Genomic DNA, 21,564 nt, shown 5'->3' with positions numbered 1-21,564 from the left:
ATATCTGATGTGTAAACTACATGGAAGCTACACAGCTGTTGGATGGGAACACTTCGTCTTCATCTGATGAGATAAAATCTGATGGTGTCTGACTTTTTTTTGCCAGTGAAATACTATTTGGTAGCCCTTATGTGGACTGGCAGCTTACATGAGGCTCTGTTTGGCAGTTCACCTGTTTTTTATGCAACCAAAACTTGCCTTCAATCCAATAATTCAAAAATAAGCACCTGCTTTGAGGCCACTGGGAACATCCAAGGGGTTGGTGAGCAACATGTTGCCCACAAGCCACTGGTTGGGGACCGCTAATATAGAGAGTGATATTCTGAGACTATTTTTTATTATGTGTTGTTTGAGTTATTTAGCTTTGTATTCAGCAGCTCTCCAGTTTGCAATGTCAGCAATCGGGTTGCTCTGGTCCAAATTTCCCTAGGAGAGGGCCTAAATAGAAAACTAAGCCATAAAAAGTAGCAATAACAATACATCTGTAGCCTTAAATGAATTTGTTGGGGTCAGTGACTCCTATAAAAAAATGAAAGCTAATTGAAAAGTTGCTTAGAAGTCGCCTTGTGAGGCGACTTTGGAAAACGAAGCGCTGCGTGTGCTTTAGCGGAGGCAAATTTTCATTATAGCAAACGGGAAGGTACACGAAGGCAGTTCAGGGAGATTATCGCCCAGAAGAAGAGGCGACTAGTCGCTAGGCGATTAAATCTCCCCCAATCTGCCTGTGTGTCACCACCCTAAAGGTGAGGTTATAGGAGCAAGCCCTGAATTATTAATGTATTGGCTACTAGTCACTCCGCTCCACTGAGTGACTAGTAGCCAATACATTAATAATTCAGGACTTGCTCCTATAACCCAATAGCCTATAGCCAATGTGCCAAGTGAGTCGGTGATTGCGACTATTACAAACGCACGGACACCGTTGGCTCCAGGGAAACTTTGCTTCTGCTCTTCCTACAAGAAAACCCAATGGCCAAGTCTGTGCAGGACAGAATTCCAGTTGCAGCTCTTCTCCCGTCGTCCCATTGAGAATGACGGAAAGTATGAGGCGAAAGGCTCCAATCTCCGCTCCAATCTCAGCTCCTCATTTGCATCTCTTCCCCACCATGCCTTGCGTACCCCCCACCTCCCCACCCTGTGTCCTCGGCCGGCCCCTCCTGCCCAGTACAGCAGGAGCAGATAAGTATTAGGATACAGCTCCTCCCAGAGCTACCGGAACCTGATCCCGCCCCGCACGACTGGGCAATAATCCCTGTCCAAGAAGGATCCGCTGTGGGAAGTGTCCCGCTCCAGCAGCTGCACAGGGAACAAAACTTCCAGGGGAGGAGGGAAGGAAGCAGCGGATCCAAGATTAGACACAGCCAAGGCAGCCCGGGTCCATCGCAAGTCACTACTCCGCATGTGCAAAGCTGCTGCCCCACTTACCGACCCCTTCAAACTCTGGTTTGTGGATCTCCCGCACCCCTCCCGCGGAGTAAAGTGCGACCCTCCCAGCCATTCCCTTCTCTGACCTTCAGTCGGGAAGTTCCAAGTGGGCTCCAGCAGGAGGGAGCTGCCGAGCCCTTATGTGCAGGAGGATGCGGGCCCCGGTGCTGGCAGTGCTGCTGCTACTCGGGACAGTACGGGCCGCAATGGATGAATGCGAAGAGGCGGGGAGACCGCAGCGCTGCATGCCCGAGTTTGTTAATGCCGCCTTTAATGTGACTGCTGTTGTGGCCACCAACACGTGCGGCTCTCCCCCGGAGGAGTACTGCGTGCAGACCGGAGTCACCGGCGTAACCAAGTCCTGCCACATCTGCGACAGCAGCCGCTTTAACCTGCAACACGGCGCCGACTACCTGACCGACTATAACAACCAGGCGGAAATCACGTGGTGGCAGAGCCAGACTATGCTGGCCGGGATCCAGTACCCCAACTCCATCAACCTGACCCTACACCTCGGTGAGTAGTTACACAGACATGCGAATGGTCTTGTTTAACCGCACTTGCCATCAGCCACTAACATCATCAATGGGGCTAAATATAAACATCATGGTGCTGCTGTAAGGTGCCTGTAATAGCCCAGCCTTCTCTCCCACTCTGACATCTTTACTAGGCTGGTGTCCAATATCTGCCACCTTGCTCCCAGGCCAAACTTGTCCTATTTATTCATGGCTAGTGCTGCCTCTAATAATAATGTCACATTCAGCCATTCGTGGGCAGCTTATTGGCCCTTGTGTGGGACCATCCAACGGGCATCCCTGATCGATATCTGGCCGAAAGTCAGGCAGTTGCCGATCGGGCAAGTTAAAAAATCGAGTTGGATTGTGCCCGCATCTTTTTGTTGATGTGGACCAGCGTTCCGATCCATTCTGATCCGATCGTTGAGCCCCGATGTTCAGCCCGATATCGCCCACTTCAATGTATCATATTGGGAAGAGATCCGCTCGTTTGGTGACATTGCACATTTATTTTTGGTGTTCCATCTGTGGAGGTTGGACAAAAGTCACTGCCTGCATTTTTCCTGAGCCCCAAATTCAGTTCTAATTACGTAGTGTCAAGCGACCAACCTCCTTTGCATAGTTATTTTTCACAGAGGTTTCAGAGATAAATACACCTGGTTTAGCTAAAGTCCAATTAAATTGTTTAGTGTGAGTGAGGCCTATAACTCTAGAAGGGATTGTTCTGACTCTGTTGTCTGGGATTCTGGAAGCATGTAACGTGGGTCTGACAGTTGCATAACATTTAAATTAGGTGTCTGCGTGACTTTATTGCGATAGTTGCATCTTTTTATTTGTAAGTGGGACAAAATCCCGTCCAGTTATCTGTGTGGAGGTTGAATGAGCATCTGATTTACACTTACCTACATGGAGATGAATGGGAATGCAATTGCCTTACTATCTGTTGCTGCATACCACAGCTCATTTTAACACACACAGTTGGATGTGGTAACCCGACCATTGGGAGCCTAGCAACTTTATTCTGAATGAGCAGTAACTGTGCCTTTAATGTATCCTTCCCCTGGGACTATTGCCATTTCAGTTTTACAGCTCCTGCAGGCAGTTGTATTGTGGTAACTTGCCATATATTTATGTATGGTCCATCTTGGGCCCTTTCAGAATTGTGATCCATTTGGACCTTTTTTAAATCTGTAGACTGATGTACAGATTTTTTTTCTCACAATATATTTTTATTCTTGACAGTTTTTCTTATGTAAAAAAAAAAAAGCAAAAATGTTCTTGCCCCGGAAATGGAAATGATCAGAAAACTTAATTTTTTTTTTTTTTTTTGAGAAAAGGTTTTTTTTCAAATACTGTAGTTCTCCAGCTTTCTGGAAAAATATCTATAAGGTTTCCATAGATTATAATGGGCTTTAAGACAAAAAAGCATTGGAGAACCATCTTACTATATTGCAGGAAATCCTACAGTTGTCAGTCACATTCTTAAATATTAAAAAAATTGGTAAAATGTTCACACTTGGGGGAGGGGGGAGCAGCCTTTTTGTGCAGTGAGGCAAACATTTGTCTTCCAAAGCTAAAATGCTGGTAGATAAAACGGCAATAGGGCAAGCTATCTGCATCGCCCGGTGGCATCTGCCTCTCACTTCACATACTAGAATGGTTCTGTCTGAAATATGCTATGTATGCCCAGTGACTGGTAGATGCCACAGGGCAGCACTTTAGAAGGCCTTATTGGTGTTTTCTCTGCATAACTAAAAAAGGAGGTCCATCCCAATAGAACCACAGCCCTTTAGCAGTAAAGCTCTGTGCCTCCAAAGATGTCCTTGTAGCTCCCCATCTTCTCTTCTGCTAATTTACTACACATGCTCTGTGCTGCTGCCAGTTACCTGAGTTTAGGGATTGACTCATTATACACAGTATATATAGAATATAAATGTCACTCTACAAGCTGATTACTAATTAATTCAGGTTATTGGTACTTTGTCAAAAACCAGCACAATTAGCATCTGAATTTCATAATCCGCCCTGTAGCATAATCTTATATGACAGGCAGACCTTGATGATTTGGAACGACCTCCAAGCTTAGCTTCTCAACAGCTGCTTAAAGCTCACTGGGCATGTGCGTGTCGCAGACCCTCCTAACAAAATCCAAGATGGAAAACGTCTGTGACTTTGATGGTCTGAATCATTAATACTGTAGAGATGATATAGCATTTATAACCATATTTAGTTTTAAGCTGGCCATAGACGCAAAGATCAGATTGTACGAATCATCGTCCAATGGACTTTCCCATCTCCCAACCTGCCACTAACCATTCCGATCAAATAAAGTACAAAAGAACAGATCATCCGATGTTCTGCCCCTGACAGCAATCGTACGAAAGTTACGTCTGACCAAAGCTAGTGACAGTCTCAGTCTGTCTGTAAAGAGATATTACCAAACGACCGATCTCTGCCGGACGAAAAATGTCGGGACTCTCCACACATGGTCCGAAAATCGTACGAATCCTCGAATCGTACTATCTGATCTTTGCGTCTATGGCCAGCTTTAGAGTTTAGTTCTCCTTTTAAGGCTCAAATGAATGGGCTATTTTTTTCTGTTGACTTGTGTTCTAGACATTTTCGTGTAGCTCCCTGACATACTGCCCTGAGAAATAGTGTTGCAGAATGTGATACAACTAACTCTCTCTGAACCATCTCTGTCACCCTGTCAATGTAAAAAGTAGCAATAAGGGCAAACATTGTGTTAGGATGCTGCTACTCGTTGCAGGTGCCTAAATGCCCCCTTCTTGTTGTGAGTAGTGAACAGGTGTTACTGTGTGTGATATTCACCTATTCAGGTCAACCCATGTCACGTTATTTGGTAGAAGACATTTGCCTAGACACTAAACCTACAAGTCAGGCAGTCAAAATATCCTCTGCATCGTTTCTCTTTGGCAATTTTTTCACTAGAGATTTTGTTGGTCTGACAATTAGGATGAATTACACTTTGTATGATTGAGATTCTATTGCAATTTTAGTATACTGAAATTATATCATTGATGTGAATAGGGGTTGTGATTGTTTTGTTGCATGATGTTTTACCTTGTTGCAGCTCTGTTGCAGTAGACTAGCTGGAATGAGTAGATGATCATTACTTACTGTAGTAGGCCTTACTGTAATGGTAAAAGACTAATTTTACATGCCAGCTGTGTAAGCCTGTGTTCTCTATATAAGCAATTATTTCTTTAAATCTGTTTCAGAACTTAGCACTTAAAGGGGCTGTTCATGTTTAAATTAACTTTTAGTATGATGTAGAGAGTGATATTCTGCGACAATTTGGTTTTGCAACAATTGGTTTTCATTTTTTACTATTTGTGGTTTTTGCGTTATTTAACTTCTTATTCAGCAGCTCTCCAGTTTCAATTTCACCAATCTGGTTGCTGGGGTCCAATATGAATATTAAATATTTAATTTAAAGCTGAACCACTTCTTTAAGCTGTATACAAACAGGCTCATAGTTTACTAGTGTAGATCGTTCTCAAGCAGAGGAGCTAATAGGGTCTAAAAACCATACTTTATTAGAATCTTAAGATATTTCTGGCTCTGACAGGGCATGTTTGTAGATGAATATATTTGTGCATGTAAGCAATCGTAGTCTGAATAAATCAGTGTCTCGCTTCCAAGTTTATTTATTCAGTTTGCTGGTGTAGCCAAAATGGTCCGTGTTCTGCTGTCTTGTCGCATGTACCTACTCTGGCTGTATCTATAGTATTTCTGGGTGTGGCTGTCTTATAGATTGGATCTTTAGGGCACTTGCAAACCTGAATAGCATTCTTTGTTATCCAAGGACTTAACCATTTTATTTCCTTTTAAAAAGAGCCCTTGAAAGGATTTTTCACCCCTTAAAAATTAATGACTGGTACAGAAATTAGTACCTCTAGGCTGTGCAAGCGAGCACACCAGATGTTAACATCTCATGACCTCCTTTTCATTTATCACAACCTGCAATTAAATGGAAACTGAGCTTTTGGACTTTATCTGCTGGTGTGAGCTCTGAAGAATTTCATGTAAAGTTTATGGCAAAAGTCTTCAGAAGAACATATCTCAACACACTTGTTCTATCTGAGGAGATAAACGGTTAGACATTGTGACACAGTTTCTAAAGTCATGTCTGGTTCACAATTACTCAATTTCCACAGTCTAGCAAAAAACCTTTGAAACAAATCTCACATCTGAATAACTACTGGAATGCACTGCAACGTGCTGCAGATGGAAATGTCTTATATTTTAGATGTTGTTTGAGTTGGATTTGGGCCTCTCGAGCATCCCTAATTTTCTTGTATATTTAATCTTCAGTTTCTTTCATTGTATTTGCAAGCAGTTGTTAAAGCTGAAAACTTGTTTTCAGTAATATTTTTTGACATTCGTTAAATATGTTTAGTTTGTTTGGATTAATGATCAGTTTCCTCAAAATCATCTCCAATGTGGTTATTACATAAGCACGTTTGGCACAGATCACCACACAAAGCAGCCTGTAATTCTATCCTCCTAAACTCACATACTGGATTCTACAAAAGCCATTGTGAACTGTGATTTGGTAATAGAAACTTTTATTAAAAAACATATGCATTACAAACCATTTATTGATATATTGCAGTAAGCTCGAGCTTACCAAATTGGAGATCATTTGGAGAAACTGGTGCTCATCAGAGGTTGCATGATGATATGCATGGCTTTGAAGTACCAATCTTGAAATTACTGTGCTGCATTGTTGTTATATTTGTCACTTTGAGGTAACTGGAGACCAATACAAGGATCCTATACCCTGCGCTGTTTGTACTCATGGTTATTACCTTGCAACCATGCTGCAAATTGACCTGGTCTGTGCACAAATTGGTGTGTGGGGTCTGGTGGCGAATATATAAACTTTACAAACGACGAGTATAAGCCCAAGGTGTCTGCATTTGTAGCTGCACCGAACTTCAGGTTATTTTGTATTGATGGATGTTACATTCTAGTTGAGTGTTTCCAAATCTTTTTCTCTTGGAACCCAGATAAATGTTGTAAATCAGGCCAGAGACCCCACACATTGACTTTGAGTCAGCACTTTACTTGTGTTTTAACTACTCTTGTCTACCTTGGGAAGTGTTTTTACTCTGTAACATGTTAATGTATTATGTAATCAAATTATATCTGAAATAGTCACACTTTTGTATATTAATTAATACAACTTTAATTTTATATTGATTACAAGTAGTAGTTTTTCTTTTTTTTTTTTTTTTGGTTTTTTATTTTTAACGGTTTCAAGCCTATCTGCTTGATCAGTTCCCCCTTGTTCGAATTATGCACTGACACTTTAAGTTCTGGTGTTTTGAACTGTGGAAGCACATACATATGTATTTCTCAATGCCACAACACGCCCTTTCATATAAGAACTTGTCTTAAAGCTTTACTGTTCATTTAATGAGGGAACAACTGTATGTCAAACAGTGCATTATGTTGTCTGTGCAGAAACCCACTGCAGGCCTCATTGGCTATTGTTTATGTGCCTGTAAATAGGAGATTATTCGAACAGCCCCAGGCTATTAAGTGATGTCTCTGGAATGCCTGGGAGAAGAAACCGCTATATACACTCCTACATTTTCCACATTGTCTTTTTTTCATGTGCATTAGAAATGTTGGTTGTGTTAGCCTGGGCTTAACAAAATGACTGCCTGTAGTCTAATGACATGAAAAGCAGAGTTAGTTTTCACAGCAGAAGGCACTGCAAAGAAGCATTTATTAAAACATCCTCTGGGAATATTTTTATTCCCTCTGTGTTACTCTAAATGGCATAGTTATTGCATGTTTATTTTCCTATGGTTTGGTTTTCCCATGCTTCTATGAATGTGTTAACCATTCCAAAGCTGAAACTGATTCAGGCAGGCAAAACTTCTTTATCACCTTCTTTAGCCATTCGTATGAAGCAAGGAGCCCAGTGCTCGCTTACACAGCAGACTTCCGTCCAGTCTTAATAAGAATAAATCAATAGAACAGTCAAATCACTTGTGTCTATTTATTTCTGACAAGTTGGAAAATTCATCCAATGTAATTAGTCAGACTCAAAATACAGTTGTAGTTATTGCTGAGGTCTATATAACATGAACAAATCTTTGCACACTGCATTTCAGAAAAGCATAGGTGCTCACTAAAACACTAAACTGCATCTGGAATTCAGTGTTCCTTTAAATTCTCAAGTAATATCAAAAAGGGCCATGGCTTTATTTCACTGGGTGGCATTCAGCTGAATGGGGCTATAAAAGAAATATTCATAAAAGGGAGAACTCTAAGTTTCCCATGTGTTCCCCTTCCAACATGGGTGTTTTCCTGTATCAAACATAGTTGTTCAAGGGAAAAAGTATAGTACTCTTTTGTGCAATACAGGAAAATTCTGTATATAGTATACAGTATACATTTACATTAAACTGCTAACAAAAAAAGGTTTGACGTGACAGAACAATAAAATATATTCTTAAGAGCCAAAGTCCTGTTTTTATTAGTGTCTGCACTGTAAAGGCAGTGGCACGCAGTGTGTTTAGATCTCCTTAAAAGCGTGTAACAAAACATCAGAAAATACCTTTGCATTGATGTCTATGTGGCTCACTGGTGGTAAAACATTTGAATTGTGTAAGGAAAAAGGGACAGTTTGTGGCACTTAAATTATTCAAATAGTTTGCCCCAGTGATCCACACTGACACCAACGCTAAAATGTTTTCTGATGGTTTGTCACCTGTCCTGGAAGCATTGTGCCGACAAATCCACATCCATTGCAACAACATGTGTAGTCCAAGAATGATATAGCTAATCTCCAACGGTGAAGTTAAAGGGATTGTTCACCTTTAAATCAAATGTTAGTATGATGTAGAACAGGGGTGTCCAACCTTTTGGCTTCCCTGGGCCACATTGGAAAAAGAGAAATTGTCTGGGGCCATACATGAAATACACAAACACTTTTGATTTGTAAAAGTAAAATACACAGAAAAGATCTAAAATACCAGTTGGATAACCCGATGGAGCTATACACTGGAATATGGGACACCTGGATATTAAATAGACTTATTATTATATTATTATGACGTTTCCTCTGGAACTGAGCTTTTCAAGCTGGGCCACATTCATAACCATCCTGGGCCGCAGGTTGGACACACCTGATGTAGAATGATATTTTAAGACAATTTGCATTTGGTTTAATTTTTTTATTATTTGTGTTTTTTTAGTTATTTCGTTTTTTTTATTCAGAAGCACTTCAGTTTGCCATTTCAGCAATGTGGTTACAAGCGTCAAAATGACCATAGCAGCCATGTATAGATATAAGTAGCAACAACAATAAATGTGTAGCCTTACAGAGCATTCATTTTTAGATGGGGTCAGTGACCCACATTTGAAAGCTGGAAATAAATTTAAAAACTATGTAATAACATCATTATTTGTATGATGTAGTTTTTATTTCTAAATTACGCTGTTTACACTGCACATAATTTACTCTATAGTATAAAATTTCATTCCTGAACCAGCAAGTGCATTTTTTTTTTAGTTGTAATATTGGTGTGTAGGCAGCCATCTGAGGTCTTTTTGCCTGGTTGTGTGCTTTCAGAAATAGCCAACACTTTAGGATGGAACTGCTTTCTGGCATGCTGTTGTTTCTCCTACTCAATGTAACTGAATGTGTCGCAGTGGGACCTGGATTTTACTATTGAGTGCTGTTCTTAGATCTACCAGGCAGCTGTTATCTTGTGTTAGGGAGCTGCTATCTGGTTACCTTCCCATTGTTCTGTTGTTTGGCTGGGGGGGGCTGATATGACTCCAACTTGCAGTACTTCAGTAAAGAATGACTGAAGTTTATCAGAGCACAAGTCACATGACTAGGGCAGCTGGGAAACTGACAATATGTCTAGCCCCATGTCAGATTTCAAAATTAAATATAAAAAAAATAATCTGTTTGCTCTTTTGAGAAATGGATTTCTGTGCAGAAATCTGCTGGAGCAGCACTAGTAACTGATGCGTTTGGAAAAATATTTTTTTTCCCATGACTGTATCCATTTAAAGTTAAACCACCTGTTTAAGCTGAGGTATCTATTAGTCAGTTAGATGTAGGTGCAGAAGTATAGTTAATAGTGGTAATGAATGTACTCACACTCTTTGCCGGCTCTGGCAACATGAGCAAAAAGCAAGGCAATCTTGCTGACACTACCAGAGCTGTTACTGATTTCATCATGGCAACTTGCCTATGGCTGCACCCCTGCCTTCTCCAGCTGGTTAGATGCTGCAGCTTCTCTACTGTTGCTTTTTTACTTATTGCAAGCTACAGGACCAGAATGGACAACTGGCACTTAGCCAGAATGTCAGCTGTGATTTCCTGAGGACACCCCTCTTGCCACTTCCCAGTCCCTCCCACAGTTGCAACATTTGTTTTAGACTAGTACAGATAAGAACACCTTTTTACCAAACAAACCTTTTAATTTACACTGGACATTGCTTCCTACTTGGAGACCTTCTTACTTGTTTCTATTTAGTAGCTTCACAAGGAGATACATCACAACATTTAGACAGGAAAGTGCTGAGAAGTTGCAAACATTCCTTTTGTTTTTGTATGGAATCAGTCATGAGAACCCAGGCATGTTTCTTGGCCAAAACTAGGAGAAAAGTCAAGTAGCAGAGGCCTGGGTCAGGGGAAGGGAATATGTTTTGTCCTTTGGGAGAAAAGATGGGTGGGTTGAGAATGCACAAGGATTTTTCAGTCTCTGTGTCTTCTAATTTGTTAGCATTGGGGGGTTCCAAGTCTTGGACGAAAGTCCTTTTTGTGGCATTCCAGACTCCAGCCTCTTTGTTTAGAGATAAATTGCAGTCTCATCCAGGGAGAAACCGTTAAGACAAAGAGCATGCTGTTTACAGTTGCTCAGAAATGTTGAGGCCGATTCAAAGCATGTGTCCTTGTTCTGTTTAATGAGACAAAATTTCCAACTTGCAAGTACTCGGAGGCGGAACACAGGTCTCTGGAGAGGGTTAATCATGTTAACATCATAACATCTGTATTTCCTCCAGTTTGGTTGCCTAGCAAGATGTTTTTTTCCCTTGCATATCTTTACATTGCTCCCACGCCTTATGAGATTAACACATCTGTTTCTGGCTAGCATATGTCTGTTGGGGAAGATGGCAAGTAAGAAGAGATTTAGAGTCTGTATTGGTGTCTTAGTACACAACACATTTACACAATTGTGATTTGGATGGTGTACCTCTATTTGGCTTGATGTTCTGTTTGAGTAGTAACAAAGAATGTGTCTGTTTGAAAGAGAACCAGTTATGGATATTCTTTGTGCTCAGCAGTTTTTGTCTCCAGGTAAAACTCTGAGGCTTTATTCTTGTTGAAGACAAGTACAGTGAAGGAATTCCAGCAATCCTTTTGGTGATGTCACTCAAGCAGCAATTGCAAGGCATGCGCTTTCTTGTATCTTGTCTTGTCGATCTCTTAACCAAACTTCCAAGAATCTTCATAGACTTTCAGGCAAACGTGATTTCTGCAGTGTTTGCTCCACACTCCTCTTAGTCATCTATAAAGAATCTGCCTTGGTATTCTGTCTGAAGGGGATGATAGCCAAGTTGTGGCTTCTGGCAATAAACCTCCCTGGAAGTTCTGTTTTTACCCTGGTGTTAAGAATCCTCTACTATCATTGTTCTATCTGGCCTATAGATAATGTTACTTTACTGCATCTTCCTGTTATGTGATTTCTACCCATGCTTTATGTTCAGTTTTAAAGGAGAGACTGAGACTTTGTGCTGCTGCCTGCTTTTACCTAACATAAACAATTTGCAATTAGTGCAGAGTTATTATACGGCCACATTGTATTGCAGCTAACCTTTAGTATGCTGTACCTAGAATTATTGTACATCAGTCCCTTATGTAAGTATCCTATCTCTTATTGTTATGGGCGGTATGTGGCAAGACTAGGGTTGCCACCCTTTCTGAAAAAGTTTACCGGCTGGTGGGGGCGGTCACAAAAGGGGACGGTCTTTGATGCAAAAGGGGGCAGAGCGGACTATCCGTGATGCAAAAGGTGGTGGAGCAGCATAATCCATGATGCAAAAGGGGTCGGAGCGTCATAATCCGTGATGCAAAAGGGGGCGGAGCGTCATAATCCGTGATGCAAAAAGGGGGCAGATTGGCATAATCCGTGATGCAAAAGGGGGCGGAGCGGCATAATCCGTGATGCAAAAGGGGGCGGAGCGGCATAATCCGTGATGCAAAAGGGGGCGGAGCGGCATAATCCGTGATGCAAAAGGGGGCGGAGCGGCATAATCCGTGATGCAAAAGAGGGCGGAGCGGCATAGCTGTGATGCAAAAGGGGGGGGCGGCATAGCTGTAATGCAAAAGGGGGATGAGCAACATATCTGTGATGCAAAAGGGGGATGAGCAACATCGCGCGATCCCAAAAGACTGAAAAAAAAGGTAAGTTCTGAGCGGTAAGGCTCATGAATACGTATTCATTTTTAAAAGCTGTTTACTGCCCTTGCATGTAGCACTTGCATACATCTTGTGGGTTTGGTGTTTTGTAGATTATATTTTTTTATAGGGAAACCACTCTAGGTAGACTATTATGGATATTATTCATTCTCTTTTATGTGACACCTACAAAACTGTCTGAAGTTTGCACATGTGCTAGGGCTATTTTCATCAGGAGCCATTCAAACCGCATGCATGTTTTTGGTGGAGATACATTAAATCCATAATTTTTTGGTAGAGATACATTAAATCCATAATTCTTTGGCCACACAACAAGTTTTGGGCAAATACCAGTTTGAACTGTAATTTGCATACACGTAGGGAACAATTTCATTAGTTGTAAACAAAAAATGTTGTGTTCAGTTGTCCAGAACTTTAAAGTCACATGATTTTCAGGGTTTGGATTCTGTATGCCTGAGGCCACACTGGGCTAATGCCGACCAGCTGAAAAACACATTTGGATAATCGCCCATACGCTCGAATCAAACTTCCTCATTGCATTGGTCTGGGTGCAGGCACATGCAGTATATTTTCGGTGCCAAAATGCTTTGCTTGTACCTACAGCAGGGCCAACACAGGGGCAGGTAAGGAGGAAGGATGATGTGAGTGTAGGGGCTCATTCTAGGCTTGCGTTATTCAGCAGATCCAAGTGGCAACAGCCTGAAAACTTATGATACAGACAGAATATCAATCTCGGCAGTTTCCCTTGGTCTTGAAGTGTTGGAGAAAATCCACACAGATATGAAGACAACATACAAAGTCCTTGCAGATGGTGTCCAGGATTGAATCAAAGTCGGGCCCAAAGTGTTACAAGGTAGTAATGAATTGTTATATAATAGGGAAATATTGCCATTTTATGTTGCACTTTGCACTTCTATATTGCTGTGCAGTATTGCCTAAATATATGAAAAACAGTGTTTTTAAATGTTATTCTCTCCAGTGCAAGCATAAAAGTCCCAGCCTAGAGTACTGCCTCCATCAGGCTCACAAAGGGCTGCATTTATATATGTGCATGTCTGGGCTGGAGGAAGTTATAGCACACTTTCATCTTTCAGAAGGGGCACCCTTCTCATACGCCACTGCTAAATGCCTTTTTCTTTTTGCCTTTCTCCTTTGTCTGTTTAATTAAGCTTCCTTTCTTTCCATTCCTATACCTTTTTTTTTTTTTTTTTTTTTTTTTTTTACTCTCCTGCACACCCCACCCTTTGTACAGCTTCCTTTTGCACCTTCCCCCATTCATTTGAGCAGTCTGCCCTGGAAGCTTATCCATTGAGTCCTGTGCTTATTTTAGGGAACTGCCAGTCTCTGGATTGTATGGCATGTTGCTGCTATTTGCAGGCAGACTGAAGTGGATATGGGGGGTTGATTCATATGTACGCCACCTCCACCACCCTGACGCCACAAACACATCCACTTGTGAACCATATTCTGTTCATACCTTTCAAGTAAAGCTGAATGTTGCTCTCCAAATGACGAAATTGCTTTATATATAAATATAGAGAAGTACCGTTCTACTGGACAGACAAATTGTCTGTGTTTATATATAAATAATATGGATTTTAATAGTATAGTGTCATAGGCCTTTTATATGTATCTAGTATTTGGTGTATAGAGAAAGTGCAGGACGGTTCACCGTTCATTTGCACAGAACATTGATTTGGTGCCAATGACATTCATTTTAACTAATTAATCTGGCCACACGTGCTACAAAGGCATGATATCTTTTAGGTATTATCCTTTATTTATATAATGCCAGAAATATTTATGGGCTCGTTTACCAACAAAAGTTCTGATTTGTTCCAGTTCATGAAGGTAAAACTTCTAATCAGCAAGTTTCTGGAATCAGTCTAATGCTGGTGAAACAAGAAAGCATATGCCTTGTTCTTGTGTGTTAGGCTAATGGCACACTGGGCTGTGCCTCGGCTTCTCTCCATCTGTGTTTTTTTTCTGCAGGCAGAGAGAAGTCATTTCTCTCCCAGCCGCTCTTTCATATCTATGTACTGACCGACACAATGTGAGCTTGTGTACAGACACACAACCAATATCGGAGCAAATGCTCAAATTCAGCAACTGTAGAACTGGAGAAAATGATTCAAAATGATCCCTCTTTACCTCTAACATGAATTACTTATATATGTATATAAGCTGTTTTCTGCCCTTACAAACCAAGTCAGCAGCTTATGGGGCCTTCCCAATAGACTGTGCAAGGGATATTTGACCAAAACCAGTTCAGAAAAGAAGATATCTACTGGGTAGGTTAGAAAATGCCATTGGCTTATTAATGCTGTCCTCCCCTGATAGCTGTTCATAGACCTGCCTCGTAACCTGATCATTGGCCCTCCATGTGGGTGGCCAAATCTAGCAAAGATCCACTAGGATCTTTATGTTTACATCTTGCATTACTTTGCACAAGAGTTGTCATTAGATGGCAGATACTGTTAGACCAGTGGCGCACATAGCATTTTCTCTGTGGCAGTAAGGAGAAAAGGCCGATTGGCTCTAAACTGCCCTGAGTTGTGTGTATCACACACCAAAATGTGCTGTCTGTCCACACAAAAGCTGTAGGATGAGAGCAACTAATCTTTTTCTACACTGGTATTTCTATGCCAGCAGAAAAAAAAGAAAAGTATTTTCTGTTAGAATTCTACCCCATGTATGAAGTGACTGATTAAAAAGATGAATCTTTCAGATCTAGCGGAAAAAATATTCCCATGTGCCTTCCCTTTATCTGTAGAAATTGTCTTTATGTGCAGAAATTAATCTCTGAAATAATGGTCTGCCTTGGGCAGGCGCAGTCTAAGAAACTAGGCGTGCCAGTTTGTAGTGTATTAATTTTTGCTTTTCCAAAGTTAGAACTTCAGATTCCACCCATTGTAAATATGCAGGGGTTCATGCATGGGCTATGCACGTGTGTGCCTGTATTCCTGTACTGCAGCTGCTCTGATAAACTGCAGCCATTCAGCCAAAATTCCTTTGTCCCTTTTGGAGCGAATTCCACATAATCCAACCAGAAAAGTAGTCTTAACAAACTTGTGATGTTCTCATGTTGAATGGAACTTGTTTTTGTTTTTCTTATTTGAGTTTTGGATCTCCAAACATCCTGCATTTCTGTGGTGGTTGTGGTGACACTGACCTGTCTCTTCTTCAGATGAATGAATCGTGCTGTTGAGATGCGTTTTTTGTTACCTGTACACACTTCCAGGTGTATGTGGATGAGCAGCCCTTTCCCCCCCCCTCCCCCTTCTAGTCAGCAAATTACATTTTTGTTTTTTCTAGAGCACCTATCTGTTGCTACCGGGGTAGCTCATTACTTATCCTTTGTTGCTGCAATATAAACCCCCCCCCAAGGCATCATTCTTGGAGGCAATTTACTGTAGAGCAAAGCTGTGAAATACTCAGAAACCTCTCCCCTTAGTTTTTGCAACATAAAACATAAAATCATTTCCATTGGTTCTTTATTTATTTTTATGTAAAGGATAACTAAATTCCCATCTGTGTGTTTTTAACTGATCACACCCTCAGGGTTATACCAAAGTAGTACAATTCTTATGCCAGTCTCCTTAATCATAATGGGAAATGTGTTGTTTTTCTTTACACATCAAAAGAGTAAGTGCCTGCTTTTCTGCTTGAACCCACACTAGAACATTGATTTTAATAAACCCACCTCTGCGTGTTTTTTTGGTGATCGCTCCACAGCTCCTCCCCAACTGCAACAGTGACTGCAGCCGAAAATGCCATGACTTCCCTTACTGTGGCACCTTCCTGTTGCACTACTCTGCAGTTGCTTATTTTTAATCCTCAACCCACCATAGTATACCAGTGGGGTGCACCTCTCGAACCCAATCAGCATAGAGAATTGTGCATTCCCCAATCCAAAGAGAGAGAGAGAAAGGGCAGGCCAGGGGAGTTCCTTGGGCAACATGAGTTAGAAATGTGACTCTCCATTAAATAGCCGGTACAGGTATCAATGTGTTTGGAAGAGGACAGGCTATCACTGACGGGGATTTATTTCTCCTTTAAGAAAGGCACAAAGAACTGTTAAGGTTGTGTCCAGGTACTTTTTTGATGTGTAAAGACACAAGTACATTTTCCATTATAATCGGGGGGAATGGCATATGCATTTTGCTACTTTTGCATAATTTAGATTCCATTTGTCTGTAAGGCAAATTACTCATGGGGCGGCTGTGCTTCGACTTTAAATGGCAATTGATGTGCTCCCAGCTGCTCCTTGCTGTAATTGCACTGGCAGGCCTGGTGGTTGCGGAGAAAATATTGGCGCAGAAACACAAAAATATGCAATGGTTGCTGGAAGGGATGACGTTGGGTACCTTTTTGATGTCTGAATGCATTGATGGAAAACATAAAAAAAAAATGTTCTATTAAATTGAGGGTTGGCTATATGAGGCAATCAATTGTTTTCCTGATGTGACAAACTGAGTTACAGTGCCATAATTCTTTGTTTCATTACACTGTAATTGGTTTGATCTTCTAGTTGATTTAAATAACACTATCAAGTGAATGCTACATACAGCAAACATAGGGTATATGAGATAGGATATAAGAAAGACCTGCAGAACATACCCCCGTTATGTTGAAATAGCCATGGTAAGGGCCAATGGTTGCATGTATTTATTGGCTTTTCATATAGATTTGTCTTATGGAAATATCAAGTTAAATTCTCATTTGCTTTGTTTACCCAAGCCTCTATGATGGTATTCCTGACTAAGCTTGCGGTTTAAGCCTGAAATTCAAGTTCAATAAAATGCTGAACACATGCTTCCTTATCAATTGCCATAGGCATCAGAATATGTTATAACATTATATGTTGCAAAATGCAAGAAGGATAGTTCTAGTAATCCCAAAATGTAATCATTAGAGCCATGGTCTACTAAACAAGGCTGTAAATAGTACATTAGAAGTGATACCCAACAGGTGGCCTAGAGCAGCATTTGGGGCCCCTCTGTGCTCATCTGCTTGCCCTCTTATAGTTGGCTAAAACATTTGCAATAGTATACTGTACTTGCATTATCACCAACATTAAAATTGAAGGCCACACATTCACAGACTGCTGAAATCTTAAATGTAGTATCCCTGTGTTGGAAATGATGGCCTGTGTTGTTGCTACTTCTCTGGAGATGTAACGACAATGGCAGATAATACTATTTGTTGCTTTGGACAATATGTGCTACCATGAGCCATGATCTCAGGATCTCATGAAAATACCTTGCCATTTACTATCCTTCAGATCACAGAATGTAAAACACATTACATGCAGCAATCCTCCTTGCTAGTGGGAAAATGCATTCGTCCACATTACCCATTTTTAGGAAATGGCTATCACAGATTTTCTTCAGACGACAAATCTCATTGTATGCCATTGCCCTAAGGCAAGGAGTGTGACATCACTATTATTTTCTTTCCACCAGACAATGTAAGAAGGTTAGGAAGCCATTGCTTGGGGAGTAATTGATGTGGTTAACCAACAGAATGGTTTGTTTGTGGTGTAGATAGACCATCAGTCTGTTCTGATGTTCTCTTCAAAGATTCATTGTACACAATGCATCTTTTGTGTAGTCTTTTAATCACTTGAAAGAATTTGCTGTATTTCTCAGTTGTGAACTGCTCAAAGCACTGCGTCATTAATTGTATATGTGCCTTTTAAAGGCATACATATCTGATTCGAGTGAAAACTCACATGAGAGCATTTTAAAACTTGACAATATATTTTAAACAAAATGGTTAAAGAGCTAATACTTATGATCACTCCTAATATTTTAATGTACATTATACTGACCAGTAATGGATTTGGAGCACAAACAATAGATGTATTGTAAAAACTGCCCTTTTCCTCCCCTTTCCTTAATACATCCATCCACGGCCAGGAGATGCTATCTTCACACATTATAGCTTAATAAGGCCAAGCAAGCAATCGCCTTCATGAGAACTTGGACCCAGTCTGCGGGTGGTATATCATTTTCCATCATTAGTGCATAAACTATATCAGCTCTCTCCGTTATGCAGATAAATAAGGACAAATGGAAATTTTGCTTTTACTTAGCTTGTAAGTTTATGTCTCCAGTTTTATTTTTTAAATAGCTATTGCAAGCAACTTGATCTGTAGTAAATTGTAGTTTGACAAAGCTTGTGTACCATACTTTATACATCTTTGTGTAGTTCTTTCTTTTGAAATAATTGTGGATTTATTTTTAATATCTTTGTATAATATTAAAAAAAATGATTAATAAAATGTGACGGTATGGCTCTGGTATCTTACAAGCACTAAAATGCTATGTATTTGAAAAAGCAGGATTTTTGTTCTCATCTTCACTGGTGAGACGAGTTAAATGTTGGTGTGCAGTGAATTGTAAATGCATGTGTGGGGTGACCATGTTCTAGGTTTGCTTAGAAAGCAGAAATCCAGCCATTCGTGAAATGCAACAACGTCTGGGATCACTAAACTTCCCTTCAGCTGCAATAGGGTGGCTCAATGACTAGCTCACAGATATTCTCCCACGTTTCTAAACCAGATGGCTTATTTGCATGCCACTAGAACTGATGGAAGATCTCTTCAAACTGGTTTAATTAGTTACCAACAGACTACAGTACCCAACGAAGCAGTGTGCCCTGACCCTCTTATAACTCACAATTGACCTGTATGATTTAGCTTAAATACATTACAATAAAATGGTTTAAACTATCAGATTTTTGTCATGTCACCATCTGCTTCTTTTCCAGAAAGATAGAATATGTCACAAAACTTCTTGTTTGCAAACAACTTTTTTTATTTCCTTTCCATTTTCTATTTTTTTATTGCCATTTTTATAAAATGTATCTTTTATTTAAAATGTCTTTGAAAGGATTGATTAGTATTGCATTAGCAGTTTAGTAAGCTAGGTCGCAGACTCTAAACTATTTGTTTGGAACTGTAGTTGCAAACATAAAAATGATTGGGGTTTAATCAATTCACATTCCCTGGCCCCCTGTGTCACTAGTAATTTAATATCTATGTAAGTGTGTATACTTTTACAGTAATGCCAGAGAGAAGGGAACGTTTTGTTGCCTGTGCTGAAGAAGATTAAGCGTGGGCAACAAAAATTCTGTTAACTTAAAAGAGTAATATGGGTAACTAATTTATCCAATAGTAAAAGTTTGGAGAGTAAGAGATTCGGCTTAATGAGCCATTCGTGGGAAACACGTGGGAGGAAATTAATCCAGCAATTTTGATCTACTTTTTGAACGATAGAAAATCAAAAGAGAGCCATTAAGGCTGCTTCGGTTCCTACATAATGTGTAATGTGTAATATGTAAACTTCCTGTAGAGTGATTCTTATTGGCTGTACATTTTTATGCATTTATAGTCTTCTCCCATTTCCCTTTATCTCTTAAATGGTTCAGCTTTGTATGGCGGTGTTTTGTCTGATTTATTGCGTTGCCCGTTGGAATGACTTAGATTGTAAATGAACAAATACTCTTTTCTGCTTGTTTCTTTCTTGCCGTTTGGAATCTGTGAGAACCGTGTTGATGTCATACTACATGTCTTTGGCATCAATGTGCAGTGTTTTTCTTCGGACTCCCAAGAGATGTAAATCGGATTTCATGTCTTAGCATTTTGGAAAGTGGATTACTCAAAGGAAGTTCAGTGTTTTTCCATTTAGTCCCATAACTTATCTTAATTAAAGTCTCTTTAATATTTATATTTTTATATATTAAGGCCTTCTTTGCTTCCTTATAGCTGGAGGGTGTATCATTTCTCAGCATGAGTTAAGGGAGTCCCCTGTGCTGTACAGTGGAGGTCTGTTTTCTGAAAGTGCCTGCTCACCTGCATTGACATCACCAAAGGATGGCAGGTCCTATCATCACCTGCCAATCTGATGCTTGCTATAGGCAAAGATGAGTGAACTTATACGCCCTGTGAAGTCAGTTTTTGTGGCTCTGTTAAGATGCTGAGGACTAACTTTATTGGTTACAATCCTTTTGAGTCAAAAAGCATACCACTTGGGCTGTGGGTAGTTTGGTCTGGTTGATTTCAAGTCATCATGTGTGTCATAGTCATCTCTCGCTGATTGAGTTGAGTGAAGCATTTTCCTATATCAAGGAGGTATAAAGATGTCCTCATCCTGGTAATTCCAGAATTAGGGAATAAATTGTTTCTACTTCAATAAGAAGCTTATTTTATAAGCATTGTGTCCTCGGAAGTGGTCATCCATATTGCTGCAAACGCATAGACATTGCCTGTGTCAGTTAAAATTTAAGATAGATAACATTCTGTTCTGCTTTTTTACAGCTTTCAACCAAATATATTATATGGTTGAATTTGTGTTTGTATCTGGTTGTATTTGTGAATTTGTATGTATGGACTTGATATGTAGTGCTTGTGCGCTCAAAACAAACTCTACTTCCTTAATGGGAATGGACCTCAGCCACAGTATGAACATTGAATCAGCCACTGATGCATTGGAGTGGCAACTGAAATATCTAGATATTTGTATCCAGGTTGAGTAAGGGTGGTGGCACACAGAGATATTTAGTCTCCTGGAATAAACCTTCGCTACTGCTGATGACTGATCGCCCCAAAATGCCTTCCCACTGGCAAGAATGTGAATCGCCGGCGGGGTGACATTAGCATTGCTTCGGTTTTCCAAAGTCGTCTGAAGTTTCGTTGTGAAGCAAGTTCAAGTGACTTCACCAGTGATTCACATTCTTGCTGATGGGAAGGCATTTCGCAAGATTAGTCGCCCACGGTAACAAAGGTTTATCGCAGGTGACTAAATCTCCCCGTGTGCCACCACCCTAAAAGTTATTTTTTACTTGTTGGGGAACTAAAATATATTTTATTACAGTGACTTTATTAAGAGACTCTGCAAGTAGGGCCAACTGAGCTGTTTAAGAACACAAGTACAGGGTTTATTATTTCTTGCACTAAATACAGCAAATTCTGAAAAAAATAATAAAGTTTTTTGTTCTATTAGTCCAAGCACAGTCGTAACAGATTACCATTCCACTGAGAAGCCCTCTGCATAATGGGCTGCTGAAAGCTTAACAGGCTGCAGCTGGGCGAACAAAGTCGTTTGTACATGCAGCTTTACAGTGGGCTAGTAATTTGAT

At 40.3% G+C, this 21,564-nt stretch overlaps 1 protein-coding gene across 2 annotated transcripts in view; it reads left to right on the top strand.

The window, feature by feature from the left end:
• Positions 1 to 1,159: 1,159 nt before the first annotated feature.
• The window catches only part of lamc1.L (laminin subunit gamma 1 L homeolog), a 76,824-nt gene continuing 56,419 nt past the window's right edge, over positions 1,160 to 21,564 (top strand). Inside the window, exon 1 of one of the 2 annotated variants that reach the window (XM_018258505.2) lies at positions 1,160 to 1,941. In XM_018258505.2, the coding sequence (XP_018113994.1) occupies positions 1,566 to 1,941 (376 nt within the window). In that variant the 5' untranslated portion in view covers positions 1,160 to 1,565. The remainder of the gene's footprint in view (positions 1,942 to 21,564) is intronic. The other variant, XM_018258504.2, reaches the window with a different exon arrangement.

The sequence above is a fragment of the Xenopus laevis genome, chromosome 4L (genome assembly GCF_017654675.1).
Source record: "Xenopus laevis strain J_2021 chromosome 4L, Xenopus_laevis_v10.1, whole genome shotgun sequence".
In the NCBI taxonomy this organism is placed as follows: domain Eukaryota; kingdom Metazoa; phylum Chordata; class Amphibia; order Anura; family Pipidae; genus Xenopus; species Xenopus laevis.
The sequence above is the reverse complement of the archived record's forward strand: the minus strand, read 5'-3'. Positions and strand labels throughout refer to the sequence as shown.